This window comes from Myxocyprinus asiaticus, chromosome 19 (genome assembly GCF_019703515.2).
Source record: "Myxocyprinus asiaticus isolate MX2 ecotype Aquarium Trade chromosome 19, UBuf_Myxa_2, whole genome shotgun sequence".
In the NCBI taxonomy this organism is placed as follows: domain Eukaryota; kingdom Metazoa; phylum Chordata; class Actinopteri; order Cypriniformes; family Catostomidae; genus Myxocyprinus; species Myxocyprinus asiaticus.
In genome coordinates this window covers 22,195,818-22,213,631 of record NC_059362.1, presented here as the reverse complement: position 1 = coordinate 22,213,631, position 17,814 = coordinate 22,195,818, and the positions used below count along the sequence as shown (strand labels likewise).

Sequence of the window (17,814 nt, the reverse complement as noted above, 5' to 3'; positions counted from 1 at the left end):
TTCATTAGAAATCCTATATTTACTGTGCATTTTCACATTGAGAAAATTTTATTTTGCTTTCAGACGCTTTATATGGAGTAAGGATGACAATAAGGTGCATTTCAAACTGTTCTGAGACAAGTGCAGACAGACAGCACACTAGAGGTGAAGTAATTCACTAAATAGGGAGCAAGAGAGCATCCTGTAGCTTTCCTATGAAGCCAAGTGCATTCAATCCAAACTTCCTATCAAAAGTTCAGTTTTAGGCTACAGATGATGTTTTAAATACTCAACATTGTTGGCAGACAATGGTAATTAGTACATATATTCAGAATTTATAATGTACAATTTTATTTTAACATGGTTGGCAGTGATTGGACGATGCTGGCCATTACATCATTAATTATGCTAATTTCTGATTAGTGAAATGCTTCAGAACTGGCTATCATTTGTTTGTTTGACAATGCAAAGAGAGAACATTAATATTTTGTTGCCAAAGTAGAAAAAAACATTGTAACATATAAGTCAAATCAAGTCAATAAATTTCCCAATACACATTGTTCCAAAGCAGCTTTACAGAAAATCAGCTGTAATGTATGTAACATCTTAAAAACATGAATAACCAACACGCCTGGAAACATAATAAACAATTTTATATAAAAAAAAAGAAAAAAAGTTTTTATATGTGGACATCAATTTTTAGGAAAACTATTTTCTCTAGAAAATATATACATATATATTTTGCATGTTTATTAGGTGCTACTACTTACAAATCAAAAAGGGAAATGGAAAATGCACACAGCAGTCACGTTTGGGTCTCAGGAGGTTAGAAACAACTGCATTAGGTTAAGGGGGCTTTTGGCACCAATGAAAGTGACAAATGCAATGAAATTCAAAGTGTAGGGTCAAAAATGCCCACTTAATAAATTTCTCTGCTTTTTGTTTCTAACATCTGACATAGTTCTTAATATTATATTCTAGGCCTAGTTATACATATAAAATAAAACATAATTGATGCTGATTGAGGTAATATATTCTCAATTTAATTATTCAGATTGAGAGTTTGTGTTAATTCATTGATTTAAATATTTTACATTATTGGCAAAAAAAAGTACATGGAACATGAAAATCAAATCCAGGGGGCAAATATTGCCCCTTAATGACAAAGTTAATTTCTTACACTGATTAAAGGGATAGTCCACCCAAAAATGAAAATTCTCTCATCATTTACTCACCCTCATGAAATCCCAGATGTGTTTGACTTTCTTCCGTCTGCTGAACAAAGAAAGATTTTTAGAAGATTATCTCAAATCTGTAGGTCCATACAATTCAAGTGAATGGTGACCAGAATTCAGAAGCTCCAAAAAGGAGATAGTCAGAATAAAATTAATCCATGAGACTCCAGTGGTTTAACCAATGTCTTCTAAAAACGATCCAGTTGGTTGTAACCAAATGTAACTCCTTTTTCACTGTACATCTTGAAAGCAGTCTTCTTGGCGATCATGATTTCAAGCTCAATTACACTTCCTATAGTGCCATTTAGCGCTCTGTAAATGCGTCAAGCACTAGGAAGTGTAATCAAGCTTGAAATCATGATCGTGCGTAGAGACTGCAATGACAAGATGTCCAGTGAAAAATAAGTTACATTTTGGTCTGATCTCACCCAAAACCAACTGGATCACTTCAGAAGACATTGATTAAACCACTGGAGACTTATACATTATGTTTATGCTGACTTTACCTGCTTTTTGGAGCTTCAAAGGCCTGATCACCATTAACTTGCATTGTATGGACCAACAGAGCTGAGATATTATTCTAAAAATCATTGTTTGTGTTCAGCAGAAGAAAGAAAGTCATACACATCTGTGATGGTATGAGGGTGAGTAAATGATAAGAGAATTTTCATTTTTGGGTGAACTATCCCTTTAATGGGAGGTCCTCACAAGTATAAGTGTACAGGTTTGTGTGTATTTGTAAAATGTAAGTTCCCTAGTGCATTGTGGAGCCCTCACCTGACCACAGTGTGTGTGCAGACGATGAACTCTGGCCGCGAGTTCCACTGATGATAGGTGATGTAGTAGTGAGTCTGAAGCCAGATCCACTGTTGACCCTTTGTTAGGAAGCGGTAATAGCACGATTTCCCCTTACCATACTGCATCACTGCAGAGAAAGACATCTTATTTTCTCATCTTACATACAAAAACATAACTCGAATACAGTGGGGTTCAAAAGACTACTAAGTGAAAATGCTTCTGTTTAGCATTTGCACATTTATTTTTATTTTTTTGCATTACAAATTATATTATCAGCATACGAATTTGAGTGACAATTTGAATTGAAAAACCAGAGCATTTCTTAGTATTTTGTATATCCCCTTCTGTTTTAATGAGTCACAACACTCAAGCTGACATTTACTCATGCTGTGCAAAACCTGATAATCCATGTTATCAGCATGATTTGAGAATGCTACCATGGTCAAAAGTCACACACTTTGTTCATTTCCAGGTTTAAATTAGATTTAAAATCCCAGGACCCAACTGTACACAGCACATGTCAACCAAGACAGTGTCATGAAGTGCAGCAAATTTCAACTCACAGTGTTCATGGCATTTGGCCAGGGTCTCCAGGTCATCCACGTGGTAGTAGTCATACCCTGATGTACCCAGGACTTCAAAGGGAAGGTAACCTATGATGGGAGGAGCCCTGAAGAATATAACATATGCAAATTTAGAGCATCTACATTCTCATATTTAAAAACAAAACAGCCCATTTTGTGACTGCAGTAAAAAACAAATTTTTTAGTTTTTGCAATGAAAGATTTTCAGGCATTTCTTGAGTCATTCACGTCACAAAGCTTAGATTAAAATGGCATAAAAGGATTTGGGGGGGGGTGTGTGTGCTCGGTAGCTTCTGCTAAACAAATGATACTGCAGAAAATCGTATTCACTCCAGTACCTAGCAGCTGTACCGGTTAAATCGAATCCTCGATTTAAACCAAATATAGTAATGGCCCAGCAACAGTTTTTACAAAACGGCTTATCTAAACACAGTACAAAACTCACCAAGCAAAAAGGCATATGAGGATTTTACCAAGAAAATGGGGTTTGTGCTATACCAGATGCTTATGTAGCTCTTAGAGCCTGTGGGCGAACGATAGCTGCACGCAAGCCATTGATTAAGGACTCTGATCCGAGCCATATTGCGCTCTAACAAAGTGCAAGTTGGTCCCACCACAGGCCCTCAGGGGTTAGCTGACTCACATCCAACAAACACAGGTCTAAATACAATCAGAACTGATAGAAGTCTCAAGGGAAGTGTGTTGTGATTGTCACAGGCTTACACTTTTCAAAAACATGATACTGTAATGTACAATGAGTCAGGTGGCAGAACAGAGTTGAAAGGAGAGGGGATGAAGGGATGTGATGGAGAAATAGAAGAGTAATAAATTAGTATAGGGACTCTATTTTGGAGAGAAAGAGAAGATATGTGAGGTGTGGTGATGTGTGTCCTTGCAGATTTTCCCATAGCAACACAAAAACAAAGTCTAAACCAGCGGTTGGTCGTGACCCAAAAATGCGTCGCAGGTCTGTTCTGATAGGATTGTGGACAGCAGGGAAAAAATGATGGTAAATTAAACAACCTTACAAAGATAAGACAGCAAAGATAATAGGCTTTTCATCTTTTACAAGGTAAAGAGAAAATGCATTCCCATATGTTTTTTTGTTGTTGTTGTTGATGTCAAAAGGCTGTATATGCATTCAAATGGTGTTTTGGTGCAATTTAGAAACTAGGTAAATTATGGAGATGCCAACATGGAGAGTTTGCCTGACAAACCCTCATCCTTGAACACTGTAATATTATTACATTTCAATGTCTGATTGTAAAGACATTTTGCTTAATATGTATGATTAACAGTTTTGGTACTGTTTTGGGTCAGCACTTGAAGGTAAAATCTGGGTCCTGAAGCAAAACCAACAAGAAACAAAGTTGTTCTGATGCTCTATGGCATTTTGATGCATATTCCTCAGCATACATAATACCTGTATGCTGATACTCTATTTATACAATTATAAATCTATTCCTTTTCTGCCAATAACAATAAAAGAACAAACCTCCTATTATGTTAGTAATTTTTCATATTGTTTGGCCTATGCAGTTCATGGTACTTGTAATAAATCTGAATGTTTAATTTGAAGGACAATTCTGTTGTACGATAACCAATTTTGGCACCGTGTTTGGTTGTTGTCAATTGATGTCCAATGTAATATCTGGGTTGTGAAGCAAAACCAAGATCCACAGGTCTAAACATTCAGAAGAACAAATGAGGGTTTGTACCTGTGGTCCAAGAAGAGGAATTTCCATTCTAAACTGTGTCTGGAGGTGAATTCCTCATTGGGCTCCTCCACAGTACACATTTCCTGTAGAACAGAGGTTATACACATTCTTAATGTATGTCTTCCAGAAGAACCTCTAACGAGAACAGAAACCAAGTGACCTACTTCTCACAGTAAGACTGTTTTGCATGCTGGTCATTTATCAGTGTCTCCAAAACAAAGCTAATTCTTGCACAAACATGCATGGTGTCTATCAACACACCCACACATAGACACCAGCTCTCTCTCTCACACATACCCAGTGTCATGATGAATGTATACACAGCAGTGAGTTTTGTTACTATCTTTCAGGCAGATATTAAAAGTCAGAGGGCCAATGAGAAGGTGACAAATCATCTTTGGCTCAGCCTACCTTGATAAACTGAGGTTTGGCTAACCTCACAGTTGCTATGAAACACACTCGGTCTTCGAACGCAGACCTCATAGATCGCTGGATCACTCCCTCAAAGCCATTTCGTGTTGAGTTAGGCACTAAAGAAAATTTAGACAAATCGGGGCAATCAGCAAATCTTCATAAATTGAAGCTTTGGAAGGAGAAAAATGATAAACAATAACCTGATTTTTTTTGGCCAACCACTAGCACCTGCGGGATCTCCTATCCCAGCTAAATATGCAGAGGTTGATTCCCCTAAAAAGTGTAAACACTATGGTGCTATCAAAACATTGCTGTTTGTTTGAGCAGCCCAACAAACCAGTCTGACATAGCAACATCGGCTGAACCAATGGCTTAAGTTTGGGGTGGCACTATAAGTTTGACAACCAATGGAAGACAGGCGACTTGTTTGAAAACACTCCTTATTTTTGCTCTTCCGTTCGGTACTCCTTATTTTTGCTCTTCCACAAATGGTCAACTTTCCAACACTTGAAATCTGGGTCAAAATCCTGTTTCTCTGCCACACTAGCTTTCCTCAACACTTCCTTTTAAAATAATGGTCCTTGCTCTATCTGCTCTACAAAGAAGCCAAGCAATCAGGCACTTGATTGGGTAATTCAATAAATGGATCCATATGAAAGACTCAGGCTGATGCCATAGGCGTTGGTTCTTACACTCACCAGTGTTGAGGGACTTAAAGTTTCCGATGAACTTGACATACTCATAAACGGGTGGCTCTTTGGGGTTGATCGTCCCCCGGAGCATGTGGCAGCAGAACTCTAACTGGTTTTTTGCTGAAGGGAAACAAACAAACAAAAACAAGAAAATAGCATTTATGAGCGCGCTGAAATGAGATGCAATATCAGAGAGTGAGAGAGAGAGAGAGGCCAGAGGCAACATAATAAGAATGAAACAAATGATCCAGTCATGATGAGGAGCTGAGAAAGGGCCTATTTTCACTTCTTCACTTCATGTGTCTTGATTGATCAGATTGCATATTCCATTTACACTTGACCATATAAACATGTCTCCTTAAAATGGATACAAATCAGATCTACCAATAATGCATGCACATACAGAGTTCAGTTCCGTGATGATGCTGATGCCAGACACCGGAAATTATTTAAAAGATCATTTTGTTTCAAAAGTTTGAAAGAGTTTCTGTTGAACACTCTCTTCACCCCCACATGGCAATTAGTGTTTGAGTTTGCAACTGTCTCATCCATTATTGCTCACTCACATATAAATTTGTGGTGGTCTCAAAAGTAGTTTTGTTTCTTTCTTTTTATGAGGAGTGAAGTTTATGTTAAGTTGGGTCTCAATACAGATTTCCTGATTTGATTTGATTCTGATTCATTTGGATATATTTCAGTTATAATGTCCATTTTGCTTACATATCAAATAAATTCTCTCTTAGCTAACACTGTAAATTACACAAGGAACATTCTAACTTGGTACATTATGACAATATAAATGTAAAAAAATTAACAACAGGGCCAAAACTATCCAGTTAAATTGCAATTTATTTAACAGACATAACAATCAACACAACAAAACGGAAGTAAACTTTAAAGCAAAAGTAAAAGGATCGATCTTTGAAATGTAAGAATTGATATCGAGTTCAAACGTTAACATATGTGGCCTGAAAAAACAGATGCATTTACACTTGAATGAACTGCATCTTACATGCTTCTCAAATCACTTCCTCTGCATTTACCCTAAGTCTTTATTTGAAAAAGTAAAAACTAGTGCTGTCAGTCGATAATTTTTTTTTTAATAGCAATTAATCACAGATTTTGAAAGAGCTGAAATTTTACTTTTAATATATTTCTTTTCCTGTCAAAATAGCACCAGTTCGAGTCACAGTTCCCAAAGTCTAAGTGGGAGTTTAATTAATTGAAAGAACTAGTTTACACATAGGTTGGCATTAAATCTCTTAAACTCTCATCCTCCACAATATTAATCTGCCGGTAAGACTGTGGCTATCTGTTTTTTTTACAGCAATTGTGAAGCCATGTTCATGATTCATGTCAGAGCATCAACGCTAGCGTCAAGTGTCGCAGACAAAAGCGTCTCATTCTACGTTTTGGTGAAAGTCAAGACATGACGTGCTCCTGTGGTAATTAAAATGCATCTTACTTAGGCTGAAAAATATTTGATTTCTATCACAAATTCTATCTAGGTTTGTTTTGTACAACAAATAGGGTCAAGAGACCTCTTAGGAACAGTGGACACAGCCAGAATCTGCCCAGATCTAAGTGCAAGACAGAATGAGTGTTGATTCTTACTCTTTAGGTAGTCTGGTGTGAGGGTCTCTCCCTCCAGTATGTGTGTAGACAGGGCTTTATACACCTCAGAGTGCTCACCCAAGGGAAGAAAATTCAACAGATTCTGATCGACAAGATCCGACTGGAAAAAAAACAAAACAGACATTAAATCACCATCTCTCACACCTACAAAAGTAAACAAGTACACACAGCAGCCAGAAGAGTGTTAATACTCACAGGCAGATGTTCTAATAAAGAAGTGACACTTTCTGAGACGTAGATTATGTTTCCGTCTGTCATGATGGCCAGAAAGAAGCCATCTAGTGCCTATAAAATGTCAATATCAATTTAGCTGGAGTTTGGGATTAATACAGAATGTAGGACTTACATTACAATCCAGTGGTTTCAGTTTTTACCAAATTAATACATGAGTATGGATTTAGGCAAGTGTGTGTATGTCTGTGAGAGAAAGTTCTCTTACCTCCAGCATCAGCTGCGTGAACTCCTCGTTGCTAAGAAAGGGCGGCTTCCAGTCCTGACGTATTTCACTGGACTCAGACTGTGCAGCAATTTCTGACAGAGAGGAAAAAAGAGTTGAATGCAATGTTTAGGTTACAATTTATTTGAATACTGCATAAGGGAAAAGTGTATATTTTAGGTGCTGAATGGTCAAAATGTTTTTAATCATTTTTGCCTTTGACAGGTTAATTTTTTGGTCCTGTGGTGTGACAAATACATTTTTAAAAGTACAAATATTCCATGTAGACTCAGTTAATATTGTCTTTAAAACTACATGCATAATAGTAATTACATTTTTTTTTTTGCAACATGCTGTTTAAAATAGTTCTAGATACAATTATAGCATGTCACACTACAATACATGTTAACTTCCCAAATATATTTCATGTGAACAACCCCTGTACAACTTTTGCAAAGACTGCTTCAACAATATTTCAATAAGCTGCCACTTTGTGTGAAAAAAAAAAAAAAAGCAAACTGTGATGGTGTTTGGTGGTTTTACAGTACATGTCATCAGGCAGTCTTTTCATTTGCAAGATTAAATCAACTAAGGAAATTACCTAAGACAGACCACCCAGCAGTCTTTTTTCTTAATATTATACTGCACATTATACTTTCAGTTTAGTTTTCATGTACAACATATAATGCACGCAAAATAAGATATTGAGATTATGGGCTCTATTTTCGTGAGTGCGCAAAGTGCAGCGCAATGCGCTACGACCTCGCGCAACGTCTTATCCATTTTTCATGAGAATTCTAAGTGTAATTTTCATGCCAGAGCAAAGCGCAACTGGCCGTGGGTGGGAATTTTTGCGCTACTGTGGGTGTAGACTCGCAAACTATGGGTGTATTGTATGTAAATGAAGTGCCGCAAACCACAATTTGCTATTTTCCTAAGAATTTGGTTGTTGCACTAAGATGTTTCTATACCACCTCTTAACTCAGTGCAAAGTCCAAATTCAGTTCCTGCATTTGCAGTTTGAGATTTGTGTTAAACTTTCTAGAGGTCATGGTTTATTTTTTCAACTATTATGATCATTTTTATTGTTAAGTTTATATGTATTATTATTCTTGTATATTTACAATTGTATTTACGATTTAATTTTGACTAGTAATTGTCATAGAGTTATTTTTAAGTCACTGCAAAACTTGGAACAAGTTGGAGAGGGAAAAATATTTGGATTTAAAAAAAAAAATTTTTCCACAATTTTTTGCCATGATTTGTGTGTCAGTAGATGAAAAAGATTCATAATTATTACTTAATTTAATGGCGCATACATCCAAATTCTGACGAGAATCATATTTTCCATGCGTATCAAAGGAGCGTGTCACTGTCATAGAAATATGCCTGACATTCATCAAGGATGCAGTTAATGGACAGAAGAATGTAATTTTCAATTCTTCTCATTCACAGCATACAGTCCATTTACACTACCAACTTCTTATTAATGTGCTGTCTTTGTTTAAATCGTTGGTGCTTGAGGGAATGGACTATATAATAGGATGCAGATGTTGAATAACTGGAGATGAACCTCAGAATGAAATTATTTCACCAAACTCATTTGCGCCTAGACTTAGCGCATGCTTGTACGAAAATACCAAAACTGCATGGCCATGCCCAATGGCTTTGTGCTTATGACTTAAGACATTGCCTTGCACATAACGCTTGCGCTCTTAAAATAGGGCCCTATGAGTTGGTAGCTATTATGTGAAACTTAAAATAGCATGTCACTAAAGCAACCTTTATGCTTGCACAGAAAGTCAATGCTCTTCTGTAGGATGGTAGACTTGTCCATCTTGCGGGTGTTGCCCGGCAACATGGTGCCCAGTTCCTTGATGAGCACATTGAACTGGTCTCGCCTCTTCTTCTCAGACTTGTTCCTAGAAACTCTGTAGGTGGAAAAACAGAAGGTGGAAAATTCCACAGAGAAAATCAGTCTTTGATTTTAAGATAGAATTGAATTGGCATTTTAGAAATGTCAATGTCAAAATGACAAAGAGTATTAAATCTTTTAAAATCACTTCACACTCTTTCAAATTATAAGAAGAAGCAATCTAATCAGAGGAAGATCTATCTGGCAAAAGTGAGAGAAAACATTTCACGGTACTGTGATCATATTGTATACAGAAAATGAGGGTTATGCACTCAAGTTTAAACAGTCATAACTATGTCAGACTTGAGTTTCTATTTCTGGTGCAAAACCACTTTGGCTAAACTACCAAGAAAATTACTTGTCTATACAAATTTCTAGTCATGTTTAAACCACTCATGTATCAAGTAATGGAATAATGGGTTGGCTTCTAGAAAGAATTTGACTTGGAGTAAGATAAAGAAAATTCCAAGTGAACAATTAGTATCATAATTATTGTTTTGTATGTCTAATCACCTTTTTGCTTTGTCCTTCTCATCTTCTTCCATCAACCCATCAAATATACTGCTGTCATCCCTGAAAACAGACCAATAGCAAAACAGATTAGACCAGCTTAACCAATGTCAGCTCTACTCTGTCTGTGTAACTGGCCAATCAAAGCAGCTTCCTTCCCCACACATTTCGGAGTATGTGATCATAACATCATACATTGTGCACAGCTATTAGTATTTTAGGATCTGCAGTCAATCATTTACTAATGAGGAAATATTAGTGTTGGGAGATAACTAAATGAAAGCAGCAGATGCTACTAGTTGACAGTAGCTGAACTGTTTCTAAAACACAGTAGCTTTTCCCGTAACAAGCTACTTTTAACAAAAATGCTAAATTACTTTTTACAGTATGTTACATTGTACTGCACATGCAGCTCTACAGCAGAGTGAACTGAGGTGATAATCACAGCTTATTTAAAATTTACCCCACCCCTTCATATATACTGTATATAGTACTGTATAAAAGTCTTAGGCATTTGTGAAAAATGTTGCATAGTGAGGATGTCTTCAAAAATAATGCCATAAATAGTTTTAATTTATCAATTAAAGTCCGATAAACAAAAACCACCACCTTTGCCTTTAAAACAGCACCAATTCTCCTAGGTACACCTGGACACAGTTATTCTTGGTTGTTGGCAGATAGGATATTCCAAGCTTCTTGGAGAATTCGCCACAGCTCTTCTATCTACAGTATTTAGGCTGTCTCAACTGCTTCTTTCTCTTCATGTACTCCCAGAATGACTCGATGTTCAGTGGGGGGCTCTGTGGGGGCCATGCCATCTGTTGCAGGGCTCCCTGTTCTTCTATTCTATTCTATTCTATTTGCAAAAGGAATGTTTGGGTGTCTAAAATGTATATTTCCTATTGACACACTAAAGCGGAAGATACAAATAAACGGATGTTTTTTTGTGAAACATCTAATGTGCCTAAGACTTTTGCACAATGCAATATACTGTATATACAGCTCTGGAAACAAATTAAGAGACCACTGCAAAATTATCAGTTTCTCTGGAATACACATTACCTATTTACTATTTATAGGTATGCGTTTGAGTAAAGTGAAAATTTTTGTTTCATTCTATAAAGTATGGACAACATTTCTCACAAATTCCAAATAAACATATTTAGAACATTTATTTGCAGAAAATGACAACTGGTCAAAATAACAAAAAAGATGCAGTGTTTTCAGACCTCGAATAATGTAAAGAAAACGAGTTCATATTCATTTTTAAACAACACAATACTAATGTTTTCACTTAGGAAGAGTTCAGAAATCAATATTTGGTGGAATAACCCTGATTTTCGATCACAGCTTTCATGCATTTTGGCATGCTCTCTACCAGTCTTTCACATTGCTTTTGGGTGATTTTATGCCACTCCTGGCACAAAAATTCAAGCAGCTCGGCTTTGTTTGATGGCTTGTGGCCATCCATATTCCTCTTGATCACACTGAACACTTCCTAAGTTAAAACATTAGTATTGTGTTGTTAATTAATATGAACTCGTTTTCTTTGCATTATTCGAGGACTAAAAACACTGCATCTTTTTTGTTATTTTGACCAGTTGTCATTTTCTGCAAATAAATGCTCTAAATGACAATATTTTTATTTGGAATTTGGGAGAAATGTTGTCATTACTTTATAGAATAAAACAAACATTTTCATTTTACTCAAACACATCCCTATAAATATAAATCCAGAGAAACTGATAATTTTGCAGTGGTCTCTTAATTTTTTTCCAGAGCTATACATACATACATACACACATACATATACACACATACATATACACACACACACACACACACACACACACTACCGGTCAAAAGTTTTGAAACAGTTGTGCTCAAACGTTTGCATACCCTAGCAGAAATTGTGAAATTTTTGCATTGATTTTGAAAATATGGCTTTTATTTAAGGATAGTGATCATATGAAGCCATTTATTATCACATAGTTGTTTGGCTCCTTTTTAAATCATAATGATAACAGAAATCACCCAAATGGCCCTGATCAAAAGTTTACATACCCTTGAATGTTTGGCCTTGTTACAGACACACAAGGTGACAGACACAGGTTTAAATGGCAATTAAAGGTTAATTTCCCACAGCTGTGGCTTTTTAAATTGCAGATAGTGTCTGTGTATAAATAGTCACTGAGTTTGTTAGCTCTCACGTGGATGCACAGAGCAGGCTAGATACTGAGCCATGGGGAGCAGAAAAGAACTGTCAAAAGACCTGCATAACAAGGTAATGGAACTTTATAAAGATGGAAAAGGATATAAAAAGATATACAAAGCCTTGAAAATGCCAGTCAGTACTGTTCAATCACTTATTAAGAAGTGGAAAATTCGGGGATCTCTTGATACCAAGCCAAGGTCAGGTAGACCAAGAAAGATTTCAGCCACAACTGCCAGAAGAATTGTTTGGGATACAAAGAAAAACCCACAGGTAACCTCAGGAGAAATACAGGCTGCTCTGGAAAAAGACGGTGTGGTACTTGAACAAAAATGAGCTGCATGGTCGAGTTGCCAGAGAGAAGCCTTTACTGCACCAATGCCACAAAAAAGCCCGGTTACAATATGCCCGACAACACCTTGACACGCCTCACAGCTTCTGGCACACTGTAATTTGGAGTGACGAGACCAAAATAGAGCTTTATGGTCACAACCATAAGCGCTATGTTTGGAGAGGGGTCAACAAGGCCTATAGTAAAAAGAATACCATCCCCACTGTGAAGCATGGTGGTGGCTCACTGATGTTTTGGGGGTGTGTGAGCTCTAAAGGCACAGGGAATCTTGTGAAAATTGATGGTAAGATGAATGCAGCATGTTATCAGAAAATACTGGCAGACAATTTGCATTCTTCTGCACGAAAGCTGCACATGGGACGCTCTCGGACTTTCCAGCATGACAATGACCCTAAGCACAAGGCCAAGTTGACCCTCCAGTGGTTACAGCAGAAAAAGGTGAAGGTTCTGGAGTGGCCATCACAGTCTCCTGACCTTAATATCATCGAGCCACTCTGGGGAGATCTCAAACGTGCGGTTCATGCAAGACGACCAAAGACTTTGCATGACCTGGAGGTATTTTGCCAAGACAAATGGGCAGCTATACCACCTGCAAGAATTTGGGGCCTCATACACAACTATTACAAAAGACTGCACGCTATCATTGATGCTAAAAGGGGCAATACACAGTATTAAGAACTAAGGGTATGCAGACTTTTGAATAGGGGTCATTTCATTTTTTTCTTTGTTGCCATGTTTCGTTTTATGATTGTGCCATCCTGTTATAACCTACAGTTGAACATGAATCCCATAAGAAATTTAAAAAAAAAAGTGTTTTGCCTATATATATATATATATATATATATATATATATATATATATATATATATATATATATATATATTATTATTTTTTTTTTTCACATTTAAAATAATAGTAAAGTCATCAAAACTATGGAATAACATAAATAGAACTATGGGAATTATGTTGTGACTAAACAAAATCCAAAATAAATCAAAACTGTGTTATATTTTAGCATCTTCAAAGTAGTCACCCTTTGCCTAGATTTTGCAGACATGTACTCTTGACATTTTCTCAACCAATTTCTTGAGGTATCACCCTGGGATGCTTTTTAAACAGTATTGAAGGAGTTCCCATCTATGTTGGGCACTTATTGGCTGCTTTTCTTTATTATTTGGTCCAAGTCATCAATTTCAAAAACTTTTTTTTTTATAAAATTTTTGTTTTATAATGAAATAAATTAATACAGTGGCACAGTTATATTTTTGTCTAGAAAACTAATTTCAAACATTTAAGCACACGCCTTCAGATTATTTTCAAGATCATGAGAAACAGTGTTTCAAAACTTTTGACCGGTAGTGTGTATATATATATATATATATAAATATACACTATATTGCCAAAAGTATTCGCTCACCCATCCAAATAATTGAATTCAGGTGTTCCAATCACTTCCATGGCCACAGGTGTATAAAATGAAGCACCTAGGCACGCAGACTGCTTCTACAAACATTTGTGAAAGAATGGGCCGCTCTCAGGAGCTCAGTGAATTCCAGCATGGTACTGTGATAGGATGCCACCTGTGCAACAAGTCCAGTCGTGAAATTTCCTCGCAACTAAATATTCCACAGTCAACTGTCAGTGGTATTATAACAAAGTGGAAGCGATTGGGAATGACAGCAACTCAGCCACGAAGTGGTAGGCCACGTAAAATGACAGAGCGGGGTCAGCGGATGCTGAGGCGCATAGTGCGCAGAGGTCGCCAACTTTCTGCAGAGTCAATCGCTACAGACCTCCAAAGTTCATGTGGCCTTCAGATTAGCTCAAGAACAGTGCGTAGACAGCTTCATGGAATGGGTTTCCATGGCCGAGCAGCTGCATCCAAGCCATACATCACCAAGTGCAATGCAAAGCGTCGGATGCAGTGGTGTAAAGCACGCCACCATTGGACTCTAGAGCAGTGGAGATGTGTTCTCTGGAGTGACGAATCACGCTTCTCCATCTGGCAATCTGATGGATGAGTCTGGGTTTGGCGGTTGCCAGGAGAACGGTACTTGTCTGACTGCATTGTGCCAACTGTGAAGTTTGGTGGAGGGGGGATTATGGTGTGGGGTTGTTTTTCAGGAGCTGGGTTTGGCCCCTTAGTTCCAGTGAAAGGAACTCTGAATGCTTCAGCATACCAAGAGATTTTGGACAATTCCATGCTCCCAAATTTGTGGGAACAGTCTGGGGATGGCCCCTTCCTGTTCCACCATGACTGCGCACCAGTGCACAAAGCAAAGTCCGTAAAGACATGGATGTGCGAGTTTGGTGTGGAAGAACTTGACTGGCCTGCACAGAGTCCTGACCTCAACCCGATAGAGCACCTTTGGGATGAATTAGAGCGAAGACTGCGAGCCAGGCCTTCTCGTCCAACATCAGTGTCTGACCTCACAAATGCGCTTCTGGAAGAATGGTCAAAAATTCCCAAAAACACACTCCTAAACCTTGTGGAAAGCCTTCCCAGAAGAGTTGAAGCTGTTATAGCTGCAAAGGGTGGGCCGACGTCATATTAAACCCTATGGATTAAGAATGGGATATCACTTAAGTTCATATGTGTCTAAAGGCAGATGAGCGAATACTTTTAGCAATATAGTGTATATATATTTTATGGCTGTGAATCTGATTAAAAAATTGTAACTAACTAATCGCACCGATTTCTTGGTAGATTACAACAAACATTAGAAAATATATAATCATTAGTATATTTACTTTATATTTTGTCTCAAAGAACTTGCAAGAAATTAGTTAGTAATCATTTATTTGAAATATTTACATGTTAAAATGTAAATAGATAAGAGATTCAGTTAATTAGATACAAGGTATAAATCTTTGATCTTTACAGGTATAAATCTTTGATGCAAGTATATGTATACATGCCATAAAATCTGTGGACATGCTGTAATTAAAAGTTGGGCAAAATTTTCTGGCACTTTCCAGTGGAGTTTTTTTATGGATAAAATGGGCAGATTCAATTCATGAGTAAGTGTGCACAGCTACACACAAACAGTTTCTGTGCTAGGATGTGCAGTTGACTCGAGCATGTACCTCTTGGTAATTTATACTGTATATGCCAATTTTAGCCACAGAAAGTAGGGGAAAACATTAGTGAAGTTTCAGGAAGTAAAAAAAAAAAAAAAACTGCATTAATTTTGTTTATAATAATCACAGAAGTTCACACAAATTTAGCAGCCCTTATATACTGTATAAATTGTAATTATCATTGTTACGGTCCGCCCCCTGGCGGACAGAACGGCTCCTCCCCTTTCTTGGCGGACGACAGCGGTTCCTCTGACTCTCGGCAGCCGGTAGCGACCCCTCTGTCCCCAGGCAGATGGCTGCGGCTGCTCCCCTGGCGGATGGTAGCAGTGATGAATTCACAACAACGCATCCTTCCTCTTCTCTGGTTTTGGCACCAATGTAATGGTAAAGGTGTGCAAGGAGGAGGTGGGAACCGGCTGAACAGTCAACGTAGCTTTTAATAACATAAATGAACTTAAACCAACGTAAACACAAACACAAGACACACACACACACAGTGACCGCATGTGGCTCTCTCTCTCTCTAACTGGTGCCTCCGGCTCATCTTGCGGCTGAAGCTGCAGAGGTTAGTTCACTCTCCGTCTCTGTAGCGGATGTAACCCGATCCTTCCGATGGGTGAATATCCGCAAAGCTGCGGGCCCAGACGGCATTCCGGGCCACGTCATCAGAGCGTGCGCGAACCAGCTGGCTGGTGTTTTTACGGACATTTTCAACCTTTCCCTCTCTTTGTCTGTAGTCCCCACATGCTTTAAAACATCCACCATTGTGCCTGTACCAAAACAATCAAAAATAACTTGTTTAAATGACTGGCGTCCTGTTGCTCTGACCCCCATCATCAGCAAATGTTTTGAGAGACTAATCAGAGATTACATCTGCTCTGTATTGCCACTCAATCTTGAACCGCTGCAGTTTGCTTACTGCAACAACCGCTCCACTGATGATGCCATTGCATCTACAATACACACTGCTCTCTCCCACCTGCAAAAAAGAACACTTATGTGAGAATGCTGTTTGTAGACTACAGCTCAGCATTCAACACCATAGTGCCCTCCAAGCTAGATGAGAAACTCCGGGCTCTGGGCTTAAACAGCTTGCTGTGCAGCTGGATCCTGGACTTCCTGTCAAGCAGACGCCAGGTGGTTAGAATAGGCAGCAACATCAGGGGGCCTACAAACCTAACCGTTACACCAGCTCTGTCTGGAGGAATGAGCCAAAATTCCAGCAATTTATTGTGAGAAGCTTGTGGAAGGCTACCCAAAACATTTGACCAAAGTCAAACAATTTAAAGGCAATGCTACCAAATACTAACAAAGTGTATGTAAACTTCTAACCACTGGGAATGTGATGAAAGAAATAAAAGCTGAAATAAATAATTTTCTCTACTATTATTCTGACAATTCATATTTTTAAAATAGTGATCCTAACTGACGTAAGACAGGAAATGTTTTCTATGTTTAAACGTCAGGAATTGTGAAAAACTGAGTTTAAATGTATTTGGCTAAGGTGCATGTAAACTTCCGACTTCAACTGTATATTCTGGCTGTCGGGTGTTCGAAGCGTGAACAATGGCAAACACAACCCGATATTGTCCGAAGGGCAAACAGGAACAACACGGATACGTTTGTACGGTCCGATTTTGTTCACCGAATGGGGGCTCACCCTTTGTTTCACTGCAAGTCCGTCGGGCTCGCTTCTGGTGTCCTGCCGGCCGTTTAAAAGGGGTTATAGGCTTGCAAAACTGCCAGAGTGTGCAAAGCCGAAACCGCCTGGCCCGAAGCCTGGTAGGCCTTGCTCAACAAGGACGATGTAACTCTGCATGGCTTCGAGGGAAGAGTAAGCCTCAATTTCCATGTGATCGTTGAAGAAGGAGAGAGATGTGCAACCAGCGTCTCTTCCATTGCCGGGACCGAAATATATCCATGGTCGGAAGCTCGGCACACATTAGAAAACTCTGAGGCCGTTTGATTCGTAATCCTGGCCGAATAAGTTTGATCCCAGGACTTTGAAATCTTTAGATGGAGGTCCGGGGGAAAAGGGAGTGGCCTACGAGGCATAGCTGCAGTCGTCCAAGATCAATGTACGATCCTCCAACTGCACTTCATCTGGCCAATCCAGGTGCAATTTTTCCACTGCACATGTAATAACCTCCAGCAATTCCACATAAGTTGCCCAAAGTCTGGAAATCCGACTGCTAGGAGGCAAGACTTCAGCCTGGCTGCTGGCGAGATCCTTGGAATCCGATGCCGCCATAG

The 17,814-nt window shown here is 38.4% G+C and overlaps 1 protein-coding gene across 1 annotated transcript in view; it reads right to left on the bottom strand.

The window, feature by feature from the left end:
• Window positions 1-17,814, bottom strand: part of LOC127409862 (circadian locomoter output cycles protein kaput-like) — an 88,630-nt gene that overhangs the window by 19,576 nt on the left and 51,240 nt on the right. Inside the window, exons 8-17 of the mRNA XM_051644771.1 lie at window positions 9,920-9,979; window positions 9,274-9,422; window positions 7,495-7,586; window positions 7,251-7,340; window positions 7,035-7,155; window positions 5,427-5,540; window positions 4,726-4,844; window positions 4,315-4,397; window positions 2,576-2,682; window positions 1,992-2,139 (exon numbers count right to left, since the gene is read on the bottom strand). Of these exons, the coding sequence (XP_051500731.1) occupies window positions 1,992-2,139; window positions 2,576-2,682; window positions 4,315-4,397; window positions 4,726-4,844; window positions 5,427-5,540; window positions 7,035-7,155; window positions 7,251-7,340; window positions 7,495-7,586; window positions 9,274-9,422; window positions 9,920-9,979 (1,083 nt within the window). The remainder of the gene's footprint in view (window positions 1-1,991; window positions 2,140-2,575; window positions 2,683-4,314; window positions 4,398-4,725; window positions 4,845-5,426; window positions 5,541-7,034; window positions 7,156-7,250; window positions 7,341-7,494; window positions 7,587-9,273; window positions 9,423-9,919; window positions 9,980-17,814) is intronic.